Source organism: Strigops habroptila, chromosome 12 (assembly GCF_004027225.2).
Source record: "Strigops habroptila isolate Jane chromosome 12, bStrHab1.2.pri, whole genome shotgun sequence".
Classification (NCBI taxonomy): Eukaryota; Metazoa; Chordata; class Aves; order Psittaciformes; family Psittacidae; genus Strigops; species Strigops habroptila.
Window position 1 is genome coordinate 22,876,394 of NC_044288.2, and position 26,038 is coordinate 22,902,431.

At 41.7% G+C, this 26,038-nt stretch overlaps 1 protein-coding gene across 5 annotated transcripts in view; it reads left to right on the forward strand.

Moving 5' to 3' along the window:
- The window catches only part of FBXW11 (F-box and WD repeat domain containing 11), a 77,705-nt gene extending 51,958 nt beyond the window's left edge, over positions 1–25,747 (forward strand). For 4 of the 5 annotated variants that reach the window (XM_030503611.1, XM_030503608.1, XM_030503607.1 and 1 more), the window contains 8 exons: positions 12,546–12,683; positions 13,274–13,392; positions 14,423–14,672; positions 15,817–15,935; positions 16,574–16,684; positions 17,692–17,770; positions 19,291–19,479; positions 23,231–25,747. In XM_030503611.1, coding sequence (XP_030359471.1) covers positions 12,546–12,683; positions 13,274–13,392; positions 14,423–14,672; positions 15,817–15,935; positions 16,574–16,684; positions 17,692–17,770; positions 19,291–19,452 — 978 coding nt within the window. In that variant the 3' untranslated portion in view covers positions 19,453–19,479; positions 23,231–25,747. The remainder of the gene's footprint in view (positions 1–12,545; positions 12,684–13,273; positions 13,393–14,422; positions 14,673–15,816; positions 15,936–16,573; positions 16,685–17,691; positions 17,771–19,290; positions 19,480–23,230) is intronic. The other variant, XM_030503610.2, reaches the window with a different exon arrangement.
- The last annotated feature ends 291 nt before the right edge of the window (positions 25,748–26,038 follow it).

Consider the following 26,038-nt stretch of genomic DNA (forward strand, 5'->3'; position numbering starts at 1 on the left):
AGCAATTTACTGCCACAGTATGTGCATTAACTTTAAGTGTTAACAGCATCCTTTTTGCATTTAAAGGGTTTTGGAACTCTCTTGGGACTATGGATTTTAACAAAATAGCTGTTTTAAGACGCACTGCTCCAAGACAAATCCACATACTGCTGAATGTTCTTATACTTCAGTGATCTGAGGTGTAATACCTTAAACACCAATCATTTAAAACATTGCTTGTTTAGTGACCTGTTACTTCTAAAGCATTGCAAATACAGCTTTCTTCACCATATAGGATGTTTTTCCCTTGTCCAGTGGTTTGATGAGAACAATAATCAGTCCTACAATGGCTAAACCCCACAGGGTTGTCAGTGGTAGAAAACTGCGGGAATGGCTAATCTTATCTTTGATATCAAATTTTGCTTATCTTGCTTAAGATTGGGTTTGCTTACTCATTTAAAAATGTTTGATAAATCAGGATCATCTTAGTACTCTGCCTACCAGCAAAAATCTGTCTTGCTCAGTTTGCTGTGTACCCACTGAAAAATAAGTTATACCACAGGCTGTAATGGATTTATTTCAACCACGTGATGGATGCGAAATTATTGGTCTGAAATTCATTTGTGAGGAAACATGTGTTTTGATATTTCAGGCACATGTGAACTAATGGAATCATTCTGCTGTGGCAAATGGGAATTTGTGTTGCTTGGCACTCGGTAAACAAAATTATTCAGAACTCTTTGCCTATCTGTAAAAGGTATCTGCTGGAAAACATAATCCCATTTTCAAGTACCTTTTTTATAACCCTTGCTACACAATTTATAAACTCGGAAAGATAAAGAACTAGGCATGAAATGTAGCCTAAACAAAATTAAGATCAAACTTGGTATTTACTTGTGAGCTGAATGATACACACTTTATTATTTGGAGGGAGATGTCTTCTCCCTATAAGGAATGACAGAGCGATATTGCAGTGATAAGAAGCCTGTGGGATTAAAAAGAACTCTTAACGTGGTATTTTCTTGCTTTCTGCAAAACTCTGGCAGAGTTCACTAAAGAAAATGGGCAAAAAGCAGTGTGAAAACCTTTGTGTAGAACAGAGTTCAGTGTTATTGTAACACGTTTTTAAAGTTACTCTCTGAAACTTATTTTTTCAGGTGTAGGTGGAACATCTGTATAGGAACTGTTATTATTAGAGATAGGAGGATTCCTTAGAGATGTTCTGAGGACTTTGAGGCCTTTTGAACTGTCACAATCTGGTATTTAATGCTTTGATTCTTTAGTTGCTGTAGATTTGCTAGTACCACGCAAAGAAATGAAGCTCCTCAATTGGATGGTTCTTGTTAGTATAAGTAATAAAACTCCAAACCCTTTATGTTTCTCTCATCACCAGTATTAAATATAAATAATTTTCAGTCTCTAAATATTGGGGAGTGGGGAAAGGATGTGCCACTAAAAATATAGTGTAGTAATGAATGTATTAAACCCTAAATTTCATTAAATTAACAATAAATATATTAAACCCTCAAAATCGGAGAAAAATTTGCACTGCACAGCCTGAAAAGTAAGGGCTGATCTATTCAGAATGAATAGAAAATGCATTGGTGTTCAGAAATCAAGAAACACGGCCATGAGGGGTGAGTGGAGATTGTGAGGGGAGAGGTGGGACGGTTGTGAGGTGAGAGCAGGGGCAGCCATGGAGTGTGAGCAGTAACCATGGGGCATAACGGGTGGCCATGAGGGGGGATTGTGAGGGGTGGCCATGAGGGGTAGGGGAGGCAGCTATATAGCGTAGGCCACTATGAGAGGGCAGATGGGGGGGTGGCTGTGAGTGGGGATCATGAGGGGCAGCCATGAGGGGAGATCAGTGTGCCCTTAGTGACATGGGTTAGTGGTGGGCTTGGCAGTCTTGGGGTAACGGTTGGACTTGATCTTAAAGGTCTTTTCCAACCTGGTTGATTCTATGATAATGCTCTCTTACACCCTAACTTTCTTCCAGCTCGTAAGTTTTTATTTTTCATTTTATAAAGCTCAGGTAGATGATGTGGTAACTGTAGAACGTGCAGAGTAAGCAGTTATGTCCTGAGAGGCTGTGAGGTGGAGCTGGCAGGGTAGAGCGGGCTGTACGTAAAACATGCTGTGCCACTAGTACTTAAAAATAGTAACGTGAGTAATGAGTGTAGGAAACCAGTTGTCTTTGCTGCAGTGTACAAGGAGTAAAGCTGTTGCCATAGTTCTGCCCATCCCAAACTTTCCATAGTTTCTATCTAATGGTGATATCCTCAACAATGTTAAGTATTACTGGAGCGTGCAGAGAACTCCTGTGTGTCTTATTCAGATGGAGGGAGGTAAGAATAGAGAAGCAGAATTAGGGCTGTTTGGGGGGAATCTCCTGTAGTTCTGTACTTTCCATTCCACGCTTGTGTCTAGAAGTCTGTGAAAAACCTTTGGTTGGTAGCAGTTGTCAATCACTTGGGGTAGAATTTCAGGTATTGGCAACTAACCTCAATGCTGTCCGTGGCCTGTGGATTCTTTGGTATAGCAGGAAAGCTACAGGGAGCCAGGACCTGTCAGCTGTGGGCTCTCGTCTCTCAACTTTGCTTTAGCAAAAGTAAATGTAAACCCCCGTTTGCCCAAATACAGGAAACAAATGTGTCTTTTCCCCACTCCAAAAGATGGGACAGTCTCTCTTTGAAAACTAATGGCTACTTCCAGGATCATCACTGCTCAGTTTATACAGGCAGGGCATTTCCCACTCCTGCTCCTTTGAAATTACTGAACTGAGGGGAATGGCAGCAGGACAGGGGTGTTGTGCCACGTTAGATCTTTCCCTCTTTACATACTTTCTTCAAGCCTTCTGAAATACTGCTGTTTTCCAGGTCGCCAACCTGGAGTGGGGTTAGGCTTCTGCTAATAGTCAAGGGTCCAATAATTGTTCCACATCCAAAAGTCTATTATAATTTTTCTAATAAATTGCCCTTTAAAGCACTTTTCACAGATTGCTTTCCTAAAGGACTGTCAAAAGAAACTTTTAACAGTGTTATAGGGTTAGGAGCACTTCTTAATGTTTTCCTCCCCTTACTCTGTTTTTAAGCCTAAAGTCATGCTCTCCCTCAGTTTCATACTCTTCCCATTCCTTCATTTTGTAAAGCAATGTGCAGAAGCTATTAAATAAGACTTTCATCTTAGCTCTGATAAAGAACTTTGCATCTCTGAATACCAAAATGTTTTTTCTTCAAATATTTGCCTGGACCTTTAATAAGATCTTCCTGTTGCTGTCAGAGGGTCAGAGTTTAGGGAGGTAATGATGAGCCAAAGGCTACCATATTAGCATTTACATAATTATGTATGTGGTTTTATAAGACATTTATTTTGTGTCCAAAGGACTTGATGTTTTAATACAGGAAAATATATTTGATGTAACACAATAATCTTGTCATTCAGTATTTTACCTGTTGAGCCCAAATATGAACCAAATTCTGCTAGACTGCTTCTGATGATAAGATTTATTACTCATTGCAGCTGGTGCTGAATTGGCTTGTTGGTAGAGATAAGCTCAAAGGAGAATGTGCTCTGTCTGGCCTTTGGACTGACTGACAGAATTTGAGAAGTAATCCAAAACCTGAATTCACCATTGGAACGAAAAATGAGGAATGATAAATAGCAAATTTGAATTGTTTCCCTTGGGCTCTATTTGCATTTTGGGTCAAAAGTCCATGCAACCACGAAGTGTTGTTAGCTGCAGGGTAAAACAGGCAATGACTTGGTTCCTTTGCCTCTCTGAAAATTCTTTAGTGCCAATATCTCTTCATTTGATGCCAAACACATTTTAGGAACATAATGTCACTTCTGAAATCATTGGACTTGAAAATAAGAGGACATTTAGAGATCTGAAACCAAATTCTTGGAAAGAGGTAGTTACTCTCCACCTCTGCTGTGAAGCCAAATATTTAATTAGGTTTCATTTCACAAGAGGTGGTCCAGTAATTTTAAATGTCTCCAAGTCGGATGTTGAATTGCCAAGCTTCTCGAGGAGCTTTTTTTAAAGGGAAAACCTGATTTAAGGCTTATCCCAGAAAAAAACTGGGGTAAGCTTTTGCAAGACCTTGTTTATGAAGATGATGGGGTTGATGTGGGGCATCCTGTGCCCGGGTGCAGTCCCAAAGCATTGCGGGCAAGGTCAGCTGCTTTAATGGGACTGTGTTAATCGGCACGTTGCCAGGATGGGAAGTTTAATACTGCTCATTCCAGAACCCCAAGTCCCTGGATTTTTTCCATATTATTTATGAAGCTTGGCCAACTATTGTGTTTTCCCCTCAGGATCTATTTCTGGTGATGAGTTGAGAAGACTTCTTTCGTAAATGTTCCCCTTATCTTTAGGCACATGGCAAGTGCCCTCATCTTGTTTCCATGGAGACTTGGGTCCACCTAATTAAGATGAGAATTAAAATGTGGTTTTGCTGAAGACTTTAGGAAAATGTGGCGCCAGGCCATCAGATAAACACCATGTGTTCTGCTGAATTTTGGAAAAGTTCAGATTTTAGGACTGGAACTGAAATTTTAAAGCCTTGGGAAAAATTTGCAAAGGGAGAAGAAGTCAGCTCTCACCCTCAGTCACTGCCAGCATCGAGAGATCTTTGTTTATGAAAGCCACAGTGTATGATGTCTGAGGGAAATGGGTTTGTTTAGTACTGTTCTATAATTATGATGCTGGAGAAGTTTTATGTGCGTGTGTGTAGAATCTGGTCAGCATTATATGCCTAGGATTTTTTTCAGCCAGCCTTTGAAATCTCTACTCCACAGGCACTTTGCAAATGGCATTTCTTAACAATGAAAGTGGCCCAAGAAAGGAGAGGCTTTTGAGTGGCAGGGACAAAGTTCTTAAGGTGCATGGCATAGATTTTGTGTCTCACTTCTGACCAGGGCAGAAGACTCTTTTCAGATGCCCCTAGCATGGGATGGATCCCTGGCTTGACTATTTTTATAGAATGGTTTGAGCTGGAAGGGAGCTGAAAGCTCATCCAGTTCCAAGCCCCTGCCACGGGCAGGGACACCTTCCACTAAAGCAGGTTGCTCCAAGCCCCTGTGTCCAACCTGGCCTTGAACACTGCCAGGGATGGGGCAGCCACAGCTTCTCTGGGCACCCTGTGCCAGCGCCTCAGCACCCTCACAGGGAAGAGCTTCTGCCTCAGAGCTCATCTCAATCTCCCCTCTGGCAGGTTAAAGCCATTCCCCTTGTCCTGTCCCTACATCCCTTGTCCAAAGCCCCTCTCCAGGTTTCCTGGAGCCCCTTTAGGCACTGGAGCTGCTCTAAGGTGTCCCCTTCAGGAGCCTTCTCTTCTCCAGGCTGCCCCAGCCCAGCTCTCTCAGCCTGGCTCCAGAGCAGAGCTGCTCCAGCCCTCACAGCATCTCCATGGCCCTGCTCTGGAGTCACTCAAGCAGGTCCACGTCCCTCTTTTGTCACAAAGGGGCAAACTAAGACTGCTGTTTTTCTTCTGCTCAGTTGAAAGAGGGATTTATTGTTCCTGTTAGAGTACTTTGAATGCCCCTATGCTCTGAGAGAGGCTGATCATTACCTGTTTCAATAGAACTTTGTATCGTTACGGTGTTGTACATAAAGTTATTGTCTCCAATGAAACCTAAAAGGTGCAATTGTTTGGTTTTTCAGCAGCATTGCTCTGTCAGGCATTGTGTAGAGTCCAGATGTGTGTGTCATTGACGTGCCTCATAGGACCCCTCTCTCTTTTCATTGTTGTTGGCTTGTATTTTTAAGGTTTCCTCTCCAGCTCTGGAAGTTACAGCAGTACCTCTCCTCTATCACCTCTCCTCTATCAGTTTGCTGTAAGCAGGACTCCATTCAAAGTCAGTGTTTTTTGTTGTTGTACCTGTATAACTTGAAAGCTTGAAACTTTAGTATTGTGTGTTAGACCTAGTTGATGGAAGTTGGTGGAAATGGAGATCCTTTAAGAGAAAACCAGTGCGCCCTAGGGAGAGGTTTTACTGTGATCATTGCAGCTGCAGGCATGAAAAAGGTTTTCTTCATCAGATGCTACCATTGAATCTCCTTTGGGATGTCTGTAAAGACAGACCTTTCAGGGAAGAGCAACTGCTTTGTTCAGCCACATTGTCCTGTTACAGGTTTTCCTGAGTAGAGTTGGGAGGATTCTTTGCTCCCTCCCTGGGGAAGCAGAAGAACAGTACCAATGAGATTGAAGATTGGCTTGCACAGCTTCTCGTCTCTTGAGAGCATCCAGTGACAGATGCATGGGGCAGAGCATGGGGACATGGTGCAGCTACACCTCATTTACGTGGCAGTTACAGGTCCTTCATGTCCCGCCTCTGTGGTGTGTTCTGCTACCTCAAGTCAGGCACTACCACCATTGTGGGCAGTAAGAGAGTCCTACAGCTGAATTGCTGTCCTGTAGGTCTGAAACTTCCATTAATTGCCTTTTTTATCTGCTTTGCTTCAGCTCCCTCTGGTGTAGAACACCATTTTGACACTTGGAGAACATGCTGTCTTTTCTTCATGCTTGATGAAATGATCAGTATCATACAGTCAGCTTTCTCCCAAAGTGACTTCCTATATTCTGTGTCAACGGCCTTTAATGCAATTTCTGCAAGTCTTCTCTTCCTCTGTAAGACATGAGCATATTCCACTTGTACAGATGCATCTCGCTCAGCATCGTAAAGTCAATCTGTTCTTCTTAAAAGTGCCTTTAAAAAGGGTTCAGAAAAGCTGCAGCAAGACTCAGGAACAGTTTTACTTGGTGGACCTTTGAGCAGCTTTATGCATATTGGATCAATTGCATGCAGAGACAACACTTCATCAATTTATATTGTCCACATTTGGATCTTATCTAAGCAGCTGTAAACATTGGGAACTTAATTCTGAAGTCTCAAATTCTGCCAAGAAATCATTATTTGATTGTAACACTTGCTAGGAAAAGCTTCCCATTCCTTTTTCTCTAGAGTTGTTTAGATTTTTGGACTTCACTGTTTATGCCTTATTTTTGGCCTTGGAGTTAATACTGAAAGTGATATTTTACCTCAGACTGATCTGAAAGCCAATGTAGTGTTCAGGCATGGAGTGGCTCAGTAGTACACTCCTGCATTTTTGGCCTTGCTTTAATTTCAGACTGTTCTTCAAAACATAGCCTGAGTATCCTGTGACTTTTGGAGATGAAGCCAGAAGCCCACTTTGCACTTCTTGGAAGTGTTTTTCCTTTGTTTTTTTTCTCGTAGAAGTGGGCCTTTCTGCTTGTACAAAACAAATATATGCTGAACTTTAATTAGATACATGTACATGTATAAAAATTAGCATGATATATGTTAGTGGGCTGTAGTTTGTTGGACTTGCTTCACTTATTCTTCCTGAAGGTGTTTTTTATTCTTTCTTGACTTTTTCGTTTGCCTGGAACAATGTAAGCACCAAACATCAGTTGATCACTGTTTTGAATTAATGTTTGCTTAGGTTTTTGTCCTTGTGTTTGTTTTCTGTATTACTGTTTACTACCTCTTCCCATGTAACTTTTCGTTTTCTTCTGAACTTTCACTTAGCTTTAATCAGGAATAATATAAAATATGAAGAATTCTTGGTGTAAAGAAAATTCTTGGAACGCACAAATTCTTTGAATGAGCAGTACTGTATAAATAATAACTAAAGCACTAAATAATAACTAAAGCACTAAATAGGTCTCATGAGGGACACAGTGTCATGCAGCTCCCAGTTGTATACCTGCTGCCTTCTAAGTTTCTCAAAGCATTTTGAGAGTAAAATCCACATCTAGTCACTCTTCCAAGTCCTCTAGTGTGGCATGAATCATGGTGGTTCAGCTTTTTTGTGGAATAGGGTAAGAGAACTAATAGGGAAAGGCAACATTGCGTAATGGGAAAAGTAGGATAATAAATGGCAAGATGCAGTGGTGGATGGTTTGCAGCACTTGGTGTTCTCTCTTGTAATTTGTTCTCTCTTCTGATATAACGTATGTCTAAGATGTTGGTATGGACATCTGTATGCCCTGCTGCTTGCTTCCAAAGACCTGTTTACTGGCTCAGGTGACAATAAGTACAAGCCTTAATGAATGAGTAATTAGGTATAGAGAATGTGTGATTAAGTGTAGAGAATGTGTAATTAGGGATACTGTGCCTGCAGCCAAGACTCTTCAGAGATGTAAGCTCTGTAGACCGTAATGACCACATCATTTTCTTGTTCATCACTTCCATTATGCAGCTGGTCTGAGGAGGAGGTGTTTTATGAAGGGAATGTTGGATACAGTGCAAGTACTTTTTCTGCCATACTGCGTTGGCAGGGCGATTTTATTGCTGTCTGTGTAGAATACCCACCCCAGTGCTGATCCAGTTCCTGTGGTCTGTGAGTCTTTACTTGTCTTTGCTGCTACACACCTACCACTGGCACTTAGCTCCTTTACTAGTGGTTTATAGAAGTGATGACACTCACAAGAAGGATGGTGATGCTCTTTATTTGCAGGGTTTTTATCCCCCTGCAGGAGGCTTTGCTGCTGGCAAGGTTTTGCCATCTGTTGCTGAGAGGCAGTCATCCCTCTGTGGTCAGGTATCTCATGGTTTATGCTGTTGTGGTAGTGACGGAACAGCTATCTCTCTGCAGGTTCCTCTCGAGGACCAGTTCAAGCCTTCTAGGTAATAAGCATCACATAGCCTTTTTTTCTTCAAGCTGATACAGAGATTACGAAAGCTCCTCAGCCCTCACTGCTTAACAGTAGCTTAGAGATCCAAAAGTGAATTCTGGACTCAGGCAGGATCTAGGGAATCCTTCTTCAAGAGCTTGATGCTGATTTTTCCCCCTAATGGTTGTAGCATCTTCAGAGACCAAGAGAGGAAAGACCTCAAAGATGCAGGGAGCCTGGTGCCATACCCAACCTGTCATTTTGTCTTTGCTTATCAAACCCTCTTAATTTCATAATGAGTGTCAGCAGGGTAGAAAGCCCTTTCTACTGTGCTGACACAAGTTCATGTGCTCCTGCCTTTCCTCTGCCACAGTCAGGGATTTTCTATTTTCTATTTGAAGAAAGCATGTGAAGAACAAGGGTTTGGATTTTAGCTGCCCCTGGTGTAAATGCCCAATGCTTCAGGAGAAATCTCTACATATATAACAAATGTCTGTGTTCCTTCTTCTTTTCCTCTTCCCCATTTGTCCTGCAGGAGAATTGTATATTCAGAGGGAACAAACTCCTTGGTTTATGGGATTAAGATAAACCCGCTTACTCTGCAGAAACATCCACAAGGATATAAAAGCAGTTTTTAGCCAAGGGGCTGAACACAGTGTACGTTAACAAGGGAGGAAAAACCTTGTTCCTAGTAGATTATCCTTAACATTTCCAGTGTACAGTTAACGATCCAACTGCTAATCCAGAGGAATTGCATCTTTTTTAATCTGTGTATCTTTGTATCAGTGAACATATTCTGGCATGGTCAAGGCTTGGCTATACCTCTGCATCTTGGACTATTTTCTATGTGTACTTTTCTCTCTAAATGCCTTTTTTTTTAATCCATTTATGCATTTCTTCAGCTGCCAAATGGTTCTCCTGTGGCAGATGCTTTGGTCTTTATCCCTGGTGTGTCCAGATTTTGCTGGCTGTGCAGCATTTGTCAGCTACTTGCTGCTATTGCTAAAGTCAGCTTGTAGAAAAGTGTAAGAAACTTGAGTGTGTGTGTGAACTAACGAGATAGTGTTCTGCACCATCTTGCTTTTAGTTGTGAAACCCAAGTGTAGAGGCAGTTATCTTGGAGACTTGGAGGGGTTCTGTAGACAATACAGGAGTGGGTGTTGCATGGGTATTAGGTTTGTACCATAAATAGGCAAATAAATGCTGAGTCTTTTCATTGTCCACTCCCTGGTGCTTGTAACAGTCCATAAAACATGGTAATTTCTTCCTCACCCCTTGTACTCATGTGCCTACCTACTCGGCTTATACACAGTTTATTAAGTTATCTCCTGGAAGGAGGTTGCAGATGAAGACTTTGACTAACTACACTATTCAGTAACAACCAGAAGTTTCCTATAGCAAGAAGCTTTAATGTGGTTGCCAGTATTGTATTAAACATGTTCCTTTTCAGAGGGTCCTCCAGGTTGCCCACCCACTCAGCCGTATTCAGTCATCTACAATAATGTTATTTCTCTATACATCCACATCTGTTTTCACTCTGTTGCCAATTGAAATGCTGCTGTATTTTCTCTGTGTATTGTGGCTACTTTCCCAGCACATTGAAAATTTACGCAGTATAAGGGGATTTTACAAGTTCTTGAAAAACATGAAGTATTTTCCCACAGTAGCCACACCGTATAATGTCTACATGAAATGACATCTATTCACAGGATTAAAAAGTGCACCTGTATATGACTTACTGCTTCATAGTGCCTTCACAAAGAGATACATAATACTTTAGTTCCTTTTATTTGAAGGCAGCATTTTCTTATGGGGAGCTTATTAAGTAGCTTCCTATAGGGAACTTCTAAGAGTTAAGGCAGCTAGTGTGCTGAATGTCTGGTGAGCATGCTTTTCCTGACTGCTGGTGACTTTGGGAAAGTGCTACAAGCAAAACTTCTGATCTGGGGGGTTCTTAATGTGGTCTCTAGCTATTGGTAATTGCTGTTGCAGGAAGCTGAAGCCTGAAAGAGCTCCAGTGGTGTTTGAGCACTAGGCTATTGGAGTAATCCAGCGTGTGCTACTTTCAACTGCTTATTTCAGACCTTTCCAAGGATGTTGCTTTGGGGAAACTCTCCCTTAAGACATTTTAATATTGAATATCTGAACTTACATGGTTTCTAAAACTGTTTAAATTGGCTAACTCAAATCTGTAATGCTTTATCTCCTGTGTCTTCAGTGTTAGTATTGCATTTTTAAATATCTTGCCTTCAGATCTATAATTATATCAGTTTGTGCTACTAATGTCTGCAATCCTCTCCCGTTTCTAAGTGTCACCTCTGTAGCAGCTAAGAAGTTAATGAGTTGCAGTTCTGCTCTCCTAGCACAGATAAATCTTCAGACAGAGCTTGTCCTTCCTCCTCAAAGCCTCCATCCCATGCTGAGCAAGTAGCAGAATGAGCAGGCTGCTACCTTGAAGGCGGGAGTCCAAGGCTGAGCCAGTGCAGTGTTGGATTTGAACGTCTTAAGCTCAGTCTGACAATCAGCAGTGAACTAGCTGGCCAGAAAAGCTGATCCCAAACTGACAGATGACTTGCTATCTTAATTTCATTAGCTTCCCCACCAAATTGGAAGAGAATGAGAGGGGATGAATAACTTGTCAGCATGTTCCTCTAGAAGCATCTCTTAATACTCATGTATTAGACAAATTCCTGTGGCACATCAGGTTTGTATTATCCTCTCCAAATTGCATAACGAGAGACAACTAAAGGAGCAAATGCATGGAAAACATAGTGGTAGGTTAGTTTTCCCTTGGAGCAGACATGTTTTCCTAGAATTGGGACGTCATAGTTGCACTGCACTTCTGTGTTTAATGAGGGCTTCTGTTGTTTTCCAGCCTTGGCAGAGTTGTAGAAGTGCTTGCAATTGCTTTGAAAGTTAGGATTTGATTATAAATATACTTTTCCAAACAAACTGGCAGTCTATCAGCTTCTTTCCAGGTTTCCGTGCAGTACTGGGGGGGATCCCAGGGAAATAGCTAAATAAATGGTCTGTTCTGGTGCCTGTACTGGAAGACAGAAAGCATCCCAGCCTGTCTAGGTACTGCCGGCCTGGAGTTCTGTGCACAGATTCTCTTATGATTGTTGTTACAAACTTCCTATCCAAAATCCCACATTTCTTTGAAACCAGCATTGGTTATCTTACAAGTAATAAAGCTGATTAAAACATGGAAATCATCCTGGTTCTGCTATGGAATACTTTGCAGCTTTTTAAGATGTGTCAGGTCTCTTTCCTTAAAAACACCTCTTGGAATGAAAATATTGAGAATTACACTTGCACAGATTTTGGGAAGAAAAAAGAAGTAAGTTTGGGTTATTTGAAATCTGATAGTTCAGGTTTATTTTTATCAGCCTTTAAGGTGCTCTGAGGAGGCTTTTGTATCTCAAAATCCCTTTCTGCAATGTTTAATGAGAGTTAATAGGTGAAACAACTGGGTAAAGGAAGGAAAGGTCCAAGAACTCCTTTAAACCTGCCTGTTGGACTCAGCAATTCTGTAACGTTAGTTACTCAGGTGAGGCTGAACGTGGCACCATATGAGCTCCTGGTTTAATCTTTATGTCAGCTGGTCGTGTAAATATGGGGGGGAACTGCATTGTTACAAAACATCTCTCTCTAATGGCTCCTTTGGAAATTCTCATTAAGGTTTGTTGACCACAATTTTCACCACTAAACACAGCTTTTGTCATGACGAATTATAGAAGTCCTAATTCTAATTCTTTGTCTTTTGTGTATCTTTATTGGAGGGAGAAAAGATATATTTAAATTTGAAGTACTTTAGGTGTAAGGATGTAAAAGTGGAAAGATTGCTGTCTGTGGGTGGGAGTAGTCATGCTCAAGCAGGCAGCCTCGTGCCTAACTCCTGGTTGTTTCCCCTCTTGTTAGACTATAGAATCTAACTGGCGATGTGGGAGACACAATTTGCAAAGGATTCAGTGCCGCTCTGAGAACAGCAAAGGTGTCTACTGTTTACAGTATGATGATGAAAAGATCATCAGTGGCCTACGAGATAACTCCATTAAGGTAAACACTTCTTTTCAGGCTTTTCCCTAGGGATAAGTGGATAATTCTGCCTTGGAAAGCTAGCTGCTTGTGTTGATTACTCATGTCTCTTCATGCGGCAGCATTTAGCTGTGCAGGGTTTATGGGGATGGGGTGTCTTCCTGTAGCCTGGCAAAGTTCTTACCTGTGCTTTGCTCTGGAAACTTTGGAGACTGCCAGTCAGAGATCAATACCATTGACCACAAAGAAACACTTGTGAAATCAAAGTTCACATAACATGAAGACTGAGTATGCCACTGTCCTTACCTGTGTCTTTTGTCACTGCTAGTAGTTTGCTTTCATGTGAGTAGGCTGCTTTTGCGCTAATAATCCACAGCATTTCCTCTTGCAAAACAGGATTTTGTCTTCTCATGATCAGTGGTCAAAAACTTGCATCAAGACTTCCTTAAGCTATAAGGGAGGACAGGCCTGCTGACTGGACAGGCTAAGTGGCCTGGGATTCTTCCTGCTATCTCTAGTTTTCTTCCTTCCTTCACAGTTGCAACAATGTTCAAGTCTTGGATCCATGTTCTTAGTCTTGATAAGCCATTTATACTTCTTGTTTTTAACAGATTTGGGACAAAACAAGCCTGGAATGTTTGAAAGTATTAACAGGACATACTGGCTCGGTTCTTTGTCTGCAGTATGATGAAAGAGTTATTGTAACTGGATCTTCAGATTCTACAGTGAGGTGAGTGTGAAGCTTTTGCACAAAAATCATGGCTGGGAATATTTACAATAATCTCTAAATATCAGAAAACATCCCTAATATGAATGGATACTGTTATTCCAAACCCAAGATATTCATACTTGGCAAAGCATCACATTCAATTTTTTTTCTTTTTTCCAAATCTGTCTCATTTTTTTTAGTGTTAAGAATTTTAAAGGAATATGGCCTGAGTGATTCAAGGCATATCTTGAAGTTGTAGAATGGCTGAAGGCCAGCTATACAGTGATTTCTTCATTTAGGGTTTCTTGTACTGCCTTCTGACACCTCTTCATGATGATTGTTAATGAAAGGGTGTTTGCTATAGGTGGAGCACTTCTCTGACTGCAGTTTTGATGATACTGAGTTTGAATTCTTGTATGAATTCAGTGGTCAGCAGATGTCCTATGTAAAGACACTCAGGTACAGTTCAGTGTTCAGGCCTTGTCTCCTGGTGTCTCACATTGGTATACCAATGTAAGTCTCTCTAAAACTGCTCAAAAGTTAGGAGGTGATCTTAACATCCTTCAGGTACTATAAATTAAATAGTGATTTTTCACTTCATGTAAGCTAGTAGGTGGCCTTGGAGGGTGCTTCATTCCAATTGCTCCTGGTGGGTGTGAAATCTGAATGAATGGTGTAAAGCTGTAACAAACTACCAACGTGTATTGAATAGTATTTAGTTTGGTCTGTTCCATCAATTTATGCATCATACAAGCTCTAGTCATCCTGGAAGAGTTGTGCAATTGTTAAGCAGCTCTTTCGTTTAGCAGTGGGCCCAGTTTAGGCATTTCCTGGCCTAATTGTTTGCTGCTGATGATTGTTGCTTGTGAGTCTGAGACATGAACTAGGATACCTCCCCAGCATGCATCTCCCTGCATTCCCCAAGTCCTAAGAGGTGTTAAACAACCAGAGAGCTCTCCATTAGAGATAGTAGCAGACTTGTGCATTTTTACACTTTATTCCATGCATACCCATCATCCTTCATTTGGAATAAAATGCTTTTCTTTTGCAGAGTCTGGGATGTAAATACAGGTGAAGTCCTGAACACGTTGATTCATCACAACGAAGCAGTGCTTCATTTGAGGTTCAGCAACGGCTTAATGGTGACATGCTCAAAGGACAGATCAATTGCTGTTTGGGATATGGCATCACCTACTGACATCACCCTGCGCCGTGTTTTAGTTGGCCATCGTGCTGCTGTTAACGTGGTAGACTTCGATGACAAGTATATTGTGTCAGCATCAGGTGACAGGACCATTAAAGTAAGTTGGCAGAGCTGTCACGGAGGTCTGCATGCCTACCAGGTCAGAGAAGCTTCTGAGCATTGCTCCACTGCAAGTAGCCAAGGTGTCCATGAGCAGTTCTGTGCCTTTTTTTGTGTTCAGCTAGCTGCTTCCTCTCACTAGCTGTTAATGTCTTTATGCACATAACCAGGCTCGTAACATTTTTGTGGCTTCTGTCATACAATTGCAAAGAAGTAAAGCCTACTTGCTGTTTGAACTCCAGTCTCAAGACCGGTTTGTTTGTTAAATGTGGCACATTTTGTGCCTTTTTCCAAGTGGTATTTTTTATTTCAATTGGCAGTCCTGTTCCAGACATGAAATTTATCATCAGTGCCTTTCCTCACCACGCCTTCCCAGCAGCTCCACCAGACTTTGCCGTGTTTGAAGAATTAAGAGGCTGTATTTGAAGACTCTTACATACCAGAAGATTTGAGATACCCAGAGTGTATTAATATAACAAAGGCATTTCCACCCATCCCTCTGTAGAACCAGAGCTACCTTAGACTGTGCCAAAAAGCTCTTGGCAGTTTAATGTCCAAATATGTGCCAGAGATCCTGCTGCACTCTGTGTTGGAAAATGAGCCGCTGGATACTCTATGTTACAACTTCAATTACAGTTCATTAGAACTGGGCAAAGTTGATTTGAATCATTTAAATTTAAGAAAGAAGCAGCCACCAAACTCTGAGGCCATGGGTTAGGCCTTCTCTTACTAGTAGATTGCTACCAATTTCTTTGGCAAAAATGTGGGGGGTTTGTTCATGTGATAATTTCTACTTTTAAAAATTATTACTAACTTATCAAGATTAAAGTGTAATTAAGTTTTTGAAATCATTCGGGACAGTCTTTACCACCTGAAAATATATGACCCCCTGAACTTTTCTCATTGACTCGATGTGCAATAGCAGTCCCCGTGGCTCTTGTCACTGCCATGTCCCCATAGCACTGTTCCGCTAATGCCAGGTGCCCACTCTTTGCCCGTGAAAATACTACCTGAGTTTTCATTCCACTGTCCAGCAAAGGTCAGCCTTGGCCCCCTTCTGTTTATGAATTCTCCTTCGACTGAAATTCAAACCCCTTGCTTGGGGGTAATTCTCAGAGGAGCATTTCTCTTGTGTTTCACAGGTCTGGAGCACAAGTACGTGTGAGTTTGTTCGTACTCTGAATGGGCACAAGCGTGGCATTGCATGCCTCCAGTACAGGGATCGACTAGTTGTCAGTGGATCTTCAGACAATACCATTAGGTGGGTGCCCACGAGCTGCTATTGGTATGTAATGGTGTCCATTTGCATGTGTGAAAATAGCATTTCCCCTGACCTTTGGTGCTGTTCTGCACTGCTGCATGTGTCAAACACATGGTATGTCTTGTGTTTGGTATGTCTTGATATTGGAGCAGATGATGTATAAATGAAACTTAACTCAGTGTGACAGGAAATATATGACATCCCTGTGAAAAAAAGTAGGATGCTGATGTTTATGCCAAAGGTAAACAAAACTTACCTGTGGCTGTAGTTTATCACCTTGTCTTCTGCTTGAGATGAGGAAGATGTTGGCTACTGGTTTTCTTAATTTCTTTCTGAACTTCTAATTATGAGTTTATACAGAATAGAAAGAAGTATATTAAAGTTTCCCAAGATAACTTGACATGTGTCCAACCTTTACTTGTATGGAATTTTGAGTGACTAAATGAATTTTGATATACTGCAGCTGCAGCACAAACTTATCTCTGAATTGCACACAGGGAACATCTCATGGCTCTCATGCCTTTTTAAGCAAGTAATGCAGGTATCTCCCACAGAAAACTCAGAGTGCTTAAATCCCTTACTGTGAGGCTAAGGGACAGGGCTGAACCTGAAGTACTCAAACACTTTGTTCTCTCTAGGCTATGGGACATTGAATGCGGTGCCTGTTTAAGAGTATTAGAAGGCCATGAAGAACTGGTTCGATGCATCAGGTTCGACAATAAGAGGATTGTTAGTGGAGCCTATGATGGGTATGTGTTTGAAGCAATTTCAAGCAATTCTGCTTTTCTTAGCGAAACATCTTCTGAAAGGCATTGAGCCTTGTGTTCCCTTGTGAAGGGATCTCTTCTGATTTCACTAATGGATCAATATTTAACTGAGTGGCTTCTGCTTGAGCATTTCAGCACAGCAGGCTGCAGCTTTTAAGTAGCCAAGAAGCTGCTTTTCTGGTGCTCTTTAGCATGCTCTGAAATTGTGTTAGCACTCAAGTTTGACTTTCCGTAGAAAGTAAACTTTTGTTTGGCTGAAGTGACGTTCCTTTGTTTCTTTCCTCAGGAATTGCTCTTTGCCAGGTCCTGTGTGCTTAGAGTAGTTCAGACTTTCTATTTTTATAAGACAGCAGCACTGAATGTTTACTGTGAGCATAAATATATCTGAGGGGCTCTCAGATGTCTTTAGTGACCTTTTTTGTTGGGTTGAGGGCAGGAGCCCCACTGTTAGCACTTCTGACTCAATATTTTCAGTGTGTAGTGGATTCACAACAACTTATATCCATGTCCAAATTCTCCATTTCTTTCTCTGCTTGATTTATACTTCCAGTGAACAGCAGAGTTACTGAAAACAATTCTTCAGCTGTTTGTCTCTAGCCTTTTATTTGGGTTTAGTATCTCACTGGGCTTGGCAGTCCCAGCTTAATTCCCACTGGAACTTTGCACCTCATCAGTAGTGCTGAGTTTTCAAGATCATCTGCAGTTCCAGAATGGCTTGGGCATTTATAGTCAATTTGTGTTTCATATAACCAACCCACTTGGTCCATCACAAAGACATCACATGTGCTGCTAAAAAGAAATACAAACCTACCTATATTTTATGAGATTTAGCCTTAGTGTTTTAGTGAAGATAGATTCTAATGTTTTGCTTGATCCTGATGAAGTAGCTGTAGGGAAAATCTGGCATGCTCTCCCTTGCTTTAGATGTTTCTTTTATGCTTATACTTGAAACGATGCTCTCATAATGACCTTCTCATTTTACTTTATAGCAAAATTAAAGTTTGGGACTTGCAAGCTGCTCTTGACCCTCGTGCCCCAGCAAGTACATTATGCTTGCGTACGTTAGTGGTATGTAAAACTAATTTATTTGGGGTTATCTGAGATCTTTTATGTGTGAGAGGCATGTTATTATGTTATAGTGGGATAGGTGAGAAACTTGGGATGTTTTATAAAGCCTAGGCTGCTGCTTAGTCTAAGAATAAAGAAAAATTTATATGTTGTTATATCCTGCATGATTTGGATCTGAGCTTAAAAGAAAGATTAAGTTTTTTTTCTAGTTTCAGATTCTTGGATACTCTTTAAATCAGCATGACACTGTATCAAATCATTCTAGTTCCTGGTGTGTTTCCCTAATATCATTATAGGGCTGGCTTTAAATTTCCTCTTATTAAAAAGGGGGGAGGAATCTTGTGAGCCTTTCCCAAACCTTTCTTCTCATCTCTCAGTTTGGAAGGAAGAAATGGGAAGAGGGAAGGGAGGTCAAGTCAAAGGGATTACCACAGGAACTCTAATCACTTCAGAGGACTGTCAGATTTAAGGCTGTTGCTTGAGTTCTATTTTCCTTTGTAATGAGGGTTTTGGTTTATGACAGTAGACCTAATTAAAAATAGATTGGGGAAATGAGTTAATTGTTCTCTGCACTGAAATGTGCATAAAATTTTTCTTCAGAAATCAGTTTGACAGGCTAGTAGCAACCCAAAGTTATTGACTGTGATGGTAACTGGCTTATTCAGCACATGCTTCGCCTTTCCAACAGCCAAAGAAGCGCTTAGGTGGCAAGAAATGCTTCTGCCTTTTCTTTCTCTTCAGTAGTCTTTGCATAGAGATAAGATTTAACTATTTTCTTTTCCATATGCATGCAGTGTATTTAGTTTTACTGAAAGAGGTGATTCTGTCCCTTCTGTGGGTGTACTGCAGCTCAGGTTACAGTTTGGAGATCACTGACAGCTTTGGTTAGTTCTCCAATGAAGGTAGCGTACTCATTTTAAATCTACTAAAAATGGGTGAGCAGGACAAGGAGGAGAATCTTTTCTGGGCCTCTTAGTGCCATTTTGAGATTCCTTGCAAGAGCTCACGGAGCATGTAGTCCTCCACCTCCCATCCTTATGGCAGCGTTTGAACACAGTCATCTTGCCTAGTGAGTGAGCCATAACGATCCTTTCAGCAGCATGCCCTAGCTGAAGCTGGGATGTGGTACATTAGGGCTGCACTGAACTGGAGTTGGCAGCAGCACTGAATGCAGATGTTCTGTAGGAGAAGGAGCCCTTGCAGATTGTCAGTGCCAGCCAGTCTTCTAAATTGCTGCTGCTTGATTGACAGGCTGCTGTTGTCTGTAATGATCTCAGCCTCTAAGACTGGCCCCTCACGGGGAGGCTCAGGGTTTACAGGCACTGGATTTGGAAGCCATGTGAAAAAAGCTTACATGCAAACTCAGCTTTTCTTAAACTTGAGTGTATATAACTAAGGGTTTCTTAACCAGTACACCAGCGTTTGAATTCACTGCTCTGTGTCCAGATACATGTGTGAGTACGAATGTAATGGAACATCACCCTCTTCTTGCCTTGCTAACTGGTTTGTGTTGCTCACAGGAACATTCAGGACGTGTCTTTAGACTCCAGTTTGATGAATTTCAGATCATTAGTAGTTCCCATGATGACACAATTCTGATTTGGGATTTCTTAAATGTGCCACCGAGTGCCCAGAATGAGACCCGCTCTCCATCTAGAACATACACTTACATCTCCAGATAACAGTCTGCACTTTACTACCCTCAGAAGGTAAGTCTCCCTCTTTTTATTGGACGTGTTATAAATATCTGAAATTATCACTCTGCCTGCAGGTTGGCTTAGTCAAAACAACAAGCTGATGTTTTCCTTCAGAAAATAAAACCTGTCTGTGCCACAAATACACTATCTAGTCTTTGTTTGGTCATGCTTCAGCTCATAAAACTTGTGATGTTTCCTCACCTCGTTCTGTAAGCCCTCCTGTCCATAATTGGGTGCTTCAGGTATTCTATGGAATGTTATTCTGTATTCACAACATCCTTGGAAATTGAGGAGACTCAGTGTATTGTGCAGGTGTTCCGGCTGTCCCATGAAATCAGAGCCTTTTGGAGTTCTTGATGCATCTGCTCTCTATGTGAAGCTTGGCAATGAGCATCGTAAGGCATCTCCACTAAACGGAATGTGTGTATGAGCTTTGGGCAAATGCTCACCAGAAATGAGCGGTTCTGTGACAACCACAAACAGTAGGGAAAGCTTTCAGAGCTAAAAATTGCCTTGTGTAAGGCAACATGACAACTCGGAGCTGTCAGAAACCAAGCACATGAACTTTGCCTCTTTTGTTTCCATTTTTCTGCAAGTCGGCTTCATTTAATTCTTGAAGCATGGTGGGTAAAGCTCTGCTGTAGATCTGTTAGGACAGTGGATGCTTTTCCTTATGTCATCTATATTGCTGCCAACAATTGCACTTCAAACTATAAATAGCTGTGAAGGTTGGAACTTGGAGACATGGAAATTGCCTTCCCCAAGCAGAGCAGTCACCCCTTTCTCCAGTGCCCTGTCTCTGCCAGCGCTGAGACATCCAGCTTCCAAGGAGGTGGAGACACTACAGAAGTTAGCAGTAACACTGCCCCAACAGGAAGGATCTATTTTATTTGAAGTGGATAATTAATAGTTTGCTTAAATGTTGTGGGAAAAGCTTTCCCTGTCTGCCTGTAAGCCTGGACTTTCATTATCTGTGTATGGATGGGGCTTGGAGCAACCTGCTCTAGTGGAAGGTGTCTCTGCCCACGGCAGGGGGTTGCAACTGGATGAGCTTTAAGCTCCCTTTCAACCCAAATCATTATAGGACCCTATGATCCCTGCTGTGGCAATGAGATCCTTGGGGTTTTCCCCTCCTTCTGTAGGATCTCTGCTTCTGGCTAGGAAAAACTTTCCCTTGTGAAGACACACTCAGCTGCTTTGAGATGCCAGCTCTTAAAAATTAGTCCTCTTTCACCTGTAAGCATTCCTCAGGGAAGTGTTGGCTGCCTTTCCTGCTAACTGAACTCCTACTCATATTGAAAAAGGCCAAGATAACATCCTCTCTGGAGATAACACTTGGATCTGTTGGCTCATTATGTTTCAGAGAGGGTCACAGTGAAAACTTGGCCATGGCTAGACTGAGTTCCTTGTCTTTTGAAACCTGTAATTACTTAATATAATTAGGCCCATGAATAAGAAAGAAGCCTTATGCTGTGATGATGAGCTAGTGTGCAGGATCAGCAGTTAATGGGACTTTCCCTTAAAAACACATTCGAAGAATACCACTGCCATGGTAGTTTAGTAAAACTCATGGACTTCCTTATCCTGCCTGCAGTAGGGCAAAAGAAATCTGAAAATGCAGAACTGCTAAAAGTAGTGTTTGTAGAGGGGGAGTGACTGAAAGACACAACTTCCTGGGAGGTAAATCACACAATCATAGAATGATTTGGGTTGGAAAGGATCTTAAGATCCATCTAGTTGCAACCCCCTGCCATGGGCAGGGACGCCTCACACTAGACCATGTAGCCCAAGGCCTGTCCAACCTGGCCTTGAAACTAAATCCTGAAACTACTCTAAGAGCCGGGTCCTCCAGTGCTGCTTACCTGTGACTTCCACTTCCCAACTATTTTATTTGATCCAGGATGACATATGTTTGTTCTTGTGAGAAGCTTGATGCTGTCACTGATGGTGATGTCCCCAGGGACTTTGTCCTGCTCCTCTTCAGACAGGTTTCTGTGCCACCTGAGTCCATACTGAAGTGAACTAACACTGTGGCAGCTCCAAGGCCTGTTGAAGTTGTATGGTTTTCCCTCTCTATGGAAAACTTTTTTTCCTCCTTTCTGAGTAATTCCATTTTTTTTATCTTGCCTTTTCAGGCAGATGGAATAGGCTGCATAAGAAGATGACAATAGTTTTAGGAACAGTCTCCATCTATGTTCCAGTTCACACACCAGTGCTGTCTTCTGTTAAGTTATAAGATAATTTGAGATTGACAAATTCCTTTTTTGGTTTTGTGTTATAAAAATCACAGAAGTTTATCTGGCAGGCTGCTTTGGTTAGTTTTGATTCATGGGAAAGCTACACAAGGCTTGTCTTAAAGCACAAAAGAAATGAGGAGTTGAATAAAACTGGTATCGATTCACTTGACCAGCCGTGTGCTGTTGTCTTTCTTTCCTCTCTTGCCACACGTGGCCCACAAGACCCACTGCCACTGAGATTTATGAAATACAAAATACAGTGAAATACAAAATGCCTTTGGCACGTGTTGTTCTGTTCAAATTCTGCACACTTGACAGTTTTGCACAGCTTAGGTCTGACTTGTCCCATGATGCATGACTCAAACCACGCAGACCTCCATATCCTGGGAGTTGTTGGTGTTGGTAATGACAGTCCTTTAATAATTATTTCCTCTATAGGAGAGATGCTGTTGATGTCATTTTTTGACAGGTTTGTCTGACTTCAGAATCCAAAAAACATAAATCTACATAAAATTATGGTCCAACAGCTAATATTTCATTATGACATTTAATGAAACAGTTTTACATGCTTTCAAGCCTTACAGTGTTCTGAATTTTGAAGCAGCCCTGTACGCTTCTTTTTACAAGGCTTGCAATGTTCTGCCTCTTGAAAGTGGATCATTTTTGACAGTCCTGGCAGTTGGCTGCAAGAGTTTTATTGCTTTCTATTGAATTCCTGTTGTTTATTGTAACATGATAAAAATTGTTACCATATGATAGTCTAATATTCTTATATTAAGAATATAAGCTGTGGGCTGGGGGAAGGGAAGTCAAGGGGAAGTGCCTAAAGATGTTTTAACCTTTCATGGGAATTTCATATCAGAGGAGGGTAGTTCTCTGTGGTCCATAGAATCAACTGGGTTGGCCATTAAAGGGTTTTGGGAAGTGGCAGGTAAAAACCAAAGTTCAGATTTAATTACACTAAGAACTCGCGCTGTCTCCAAGATAATAATGGAGCCACGTGGCTGGAAAGGTAACCAAAATATAAAACTACTGGAGTTTTGTGTCTGTTTTCTTAAAAATTTGTGTATTAAAGCAACTGAACTTGCACCCTGAGCAAAATGTGCTCCTCACAGCCATGTGGAGGTCACTGTTTCAGTAAATAGTGTTCAGTGAGGTGGGCTGGTGGTTCACCCGCTAGTCCCCAGGAGGGGTTTTGATCCTTACTACGTGTAAGAAAACTGCCCAGCTGTAGGTGACCCCCCAAGGACCAGCAGGCTTCTCAGTGTGCTCTTACTTCAAGTGAACTCGGAGTACATTCCACAACAAAGCCGTTTGTCCTCTGGAGGTGCACCTCTCCTCAAAGGAAGGACTTCCAGCACAGAGGGGAATAGTTAAGGACGGGCACCCCTTAATGTGTTGTGCTCCTTGCAGGTACCCTTCTAGTTGAGAGCAAAGGATGGAGTGGCCTGACCTCCAGGTGTCTCCACAGGTTGCTCTTTGATTTGTGTCTTCTGTCAGTTCAGCTTCTCTTTTGTCTTTTTCAGGGTTTCAGAGTCTTGAACTACTGGATTTTTGGCTACTACATGCCTGAAGATGTTGGTTGACAGCTAAAGTCAGAATTGGTTCTAGATGCTGTGTAGATGCAAAGCAGCACAAATCTATATCTAAATTTCTTAATCTTTCCTGCTCTCAGTGGTCATCTCTGAATTTACTACAAATTCACTGACTTGGAGTAGATGAATTTCAGAAGCCTATCCTTCCCTGCAGTGAGAAATCCAAAGCTTCACATGTAAAGTGTCCGTAGAAACTGAACTCCGATGGCTTGTTTTTCAGAAATAAATCAGAAGTCAAGAAAGGACTTGGCCTAATTTATATTGCTTTGCACTTTTGTCTGACTTTAAAGAATAAGAAACATTTTGCAATGAAATTTGGGTGCCAAACACATACCCAGAATGTACAGAGCTTTGCTTTCAAAGTCACCATTGTCCTTTAGACTTTACTCTCATGACAGATTCAGAGCCCGTTCTGTTTGATAGGAGTGTACGTTGGACTCTTAGAAATATTTCTGAATTGCTCAGTAATATTTTTGGATTACAGTTTACTTGTTCCTGCACCAATAATTTCTTTTAAATTAAAGATTACCTGTAATTCAGGCTAGGTTATCTAAACTAGTTGTATAGCACTGTCTTTTCCTTTTAACTGTGCTCTGTACTACAGCCGTCCTACGCTTCCTAATGTTTGGTATAGTAAAACCTTCCCATGTGTGCTTGCCTCATTTCCAATACTGTATAAGCATGTAGATATAATGTACATACCAGTGGAACCTCCGGGTGCTGGCGTCAGGGTTGCCTGACACCACACACTAACACAAGAAGTGGTAGCACTTGGCAGCAGGATGTTCTAAGTACTGGCACTGTAGGGGTTCATCCGAGTCACCGAGAGGTTTTCTCTGCAAAAAGGAGGTTTTCAGTATTCATTAGGCTTGGGTTTTATTTTTGGTTTTTGTTTTTTGTTTGGTTATTTTGTTTTGTTCTTTTTTTTTAATGGGAACTACATATTTTAAAATGGAATTTCTAAACTTTTTAAAAATTAAACAAAAAAAGTTTAATTTATGTTCTGTATCTTGTTTTGGTGCCGCGCTGTGTCCAGGTGTCTGTAACAGCAGCAGGTCCTCGCAGCCGCCTGCTCCCATCCCTCAGCGTCAGTTGGGCTGCTCGGTGGAGAAGATGCCATGGGCCAAAGTTCAGTTTATTTATATGTGATCTGTAGCACTTCCTCATGGTGGAGTGGAGGTTCCCTTCAAGTCAGTGCCGTGCTTACCACGCTGATCGCTGTGCTAGTAATGACCCTGCTGGTTCTCTCTTCCATAGCTGTCTGCTGTTGCCATGTCCTGGTTGTGGTTCCTCCTCGTTCGCGCTTTTCTTAGGAAGTCTCAGTAGTTTCTTTTTCTGTTGTCATGGTCTCTCATTTATGTGCTCATAGAAACGCTGCTGCATTTTTCTTATGTCAAAGCAAGACATGGATAAATGCAAACATGGATATTTTACCCACATGACTCTGCCTGTCAGTGGCTTTTCCTTCATGCTTCACTCGAGCTCAGCGTGGAACTCGCCTCCCGGGGAAGACGTGTGCTGGCACAGAAATGTACTGTCATTCCTCTGATCGTTTGTACGTCGTGTGTGTGTTGTCCTCTGGCAGCACTGTCTTGGATTTGCATTTTCCCCTGTTCTGGCCAGGTTAGGGGTGTCCGATGGTGTTCCCGATGGGACAGCCGTGGTCAGACACATCGTTTCCATGTCACCTGAACTCAGAGAACGCGTATGTCAAGGTGTTACCGTTACAGAACTGCAGCTTCAGGTTATCTCCTCCTCACCCTTCACACTGAGGGAGGTGTTGTGGGATCAGTGTTTGAGTTAAGCTCTCATTTACTTACTACAACAATAATTATTTCATCAAGATGACCGAATCTGATGAAGTACAGAAGAGTAAAAACCTGCTCCTAAGCAGCTGTAAGATCACTCTGTGGTAAGCTTGGCAGTAGTGCGTGCAAGTGTCTTACTTTACCCTTCTCATCTAATAGCTTTAATATCAAACTGTTTAAAAACAACCAACCTGTTGCAGCCCTGAAGAAAAAGGTATTTGTTTCCCAAGAGTGGAGTCCTTTTTTTAAATGCATGTGTAAGACTTAAATTCCTCTTTTTCCTTGGGAGATAATGGTATTTGAACATGCAGTCTGACCTTCTTTGTGCTTCGTGTAACACAGCAGTGGACTTTGTGATTGGCACCCAAGGAACTTGACTCCTGGGATTAATGGTAGTGATCCTGGCTGCACTCTGGACTTTGTTTTGCTAACCATAACTGAGCAACTGTACATTACTGCTATATTAATGTTTCAAAGCACTGGGATAGTCGAATTCTAACTTGTAATTATGTTTGCCAATTATCTGTTTGGAAAGTTGGTGTATGAACAGCTTCTTGAAACTGTTAAATTGTACAGATATCGTTCATGACCTAAAGCTTTGTACTGTGGAATGTGCTTAATAAAAAAAAAAACAAAACAATGAAGAAGTTTGAACTTAAATTTGTCGAATAAATGTATAAGTAACAGCATCACCCAGGGGTCAGCATCCGCCTTCCTTCATGCACGCTCAGCCGGAGCTCGCGTGGGTAAGTGTTCTCCTGGGGGTGCCAGGCCAAAGCATTCAGAGCCCAAATTGTGCCTGCAGCAGCCCAGCTCCGTGCTTTGGCGTGATGCGTGTGGTGCTGAGGTGGTGTTTTACCTGTCCCTGTATTGCAGTGCACGCCTAGGCAGGACGCGGTGGAAAATGGAGCTGAGCTGGGTCACCTGTCCC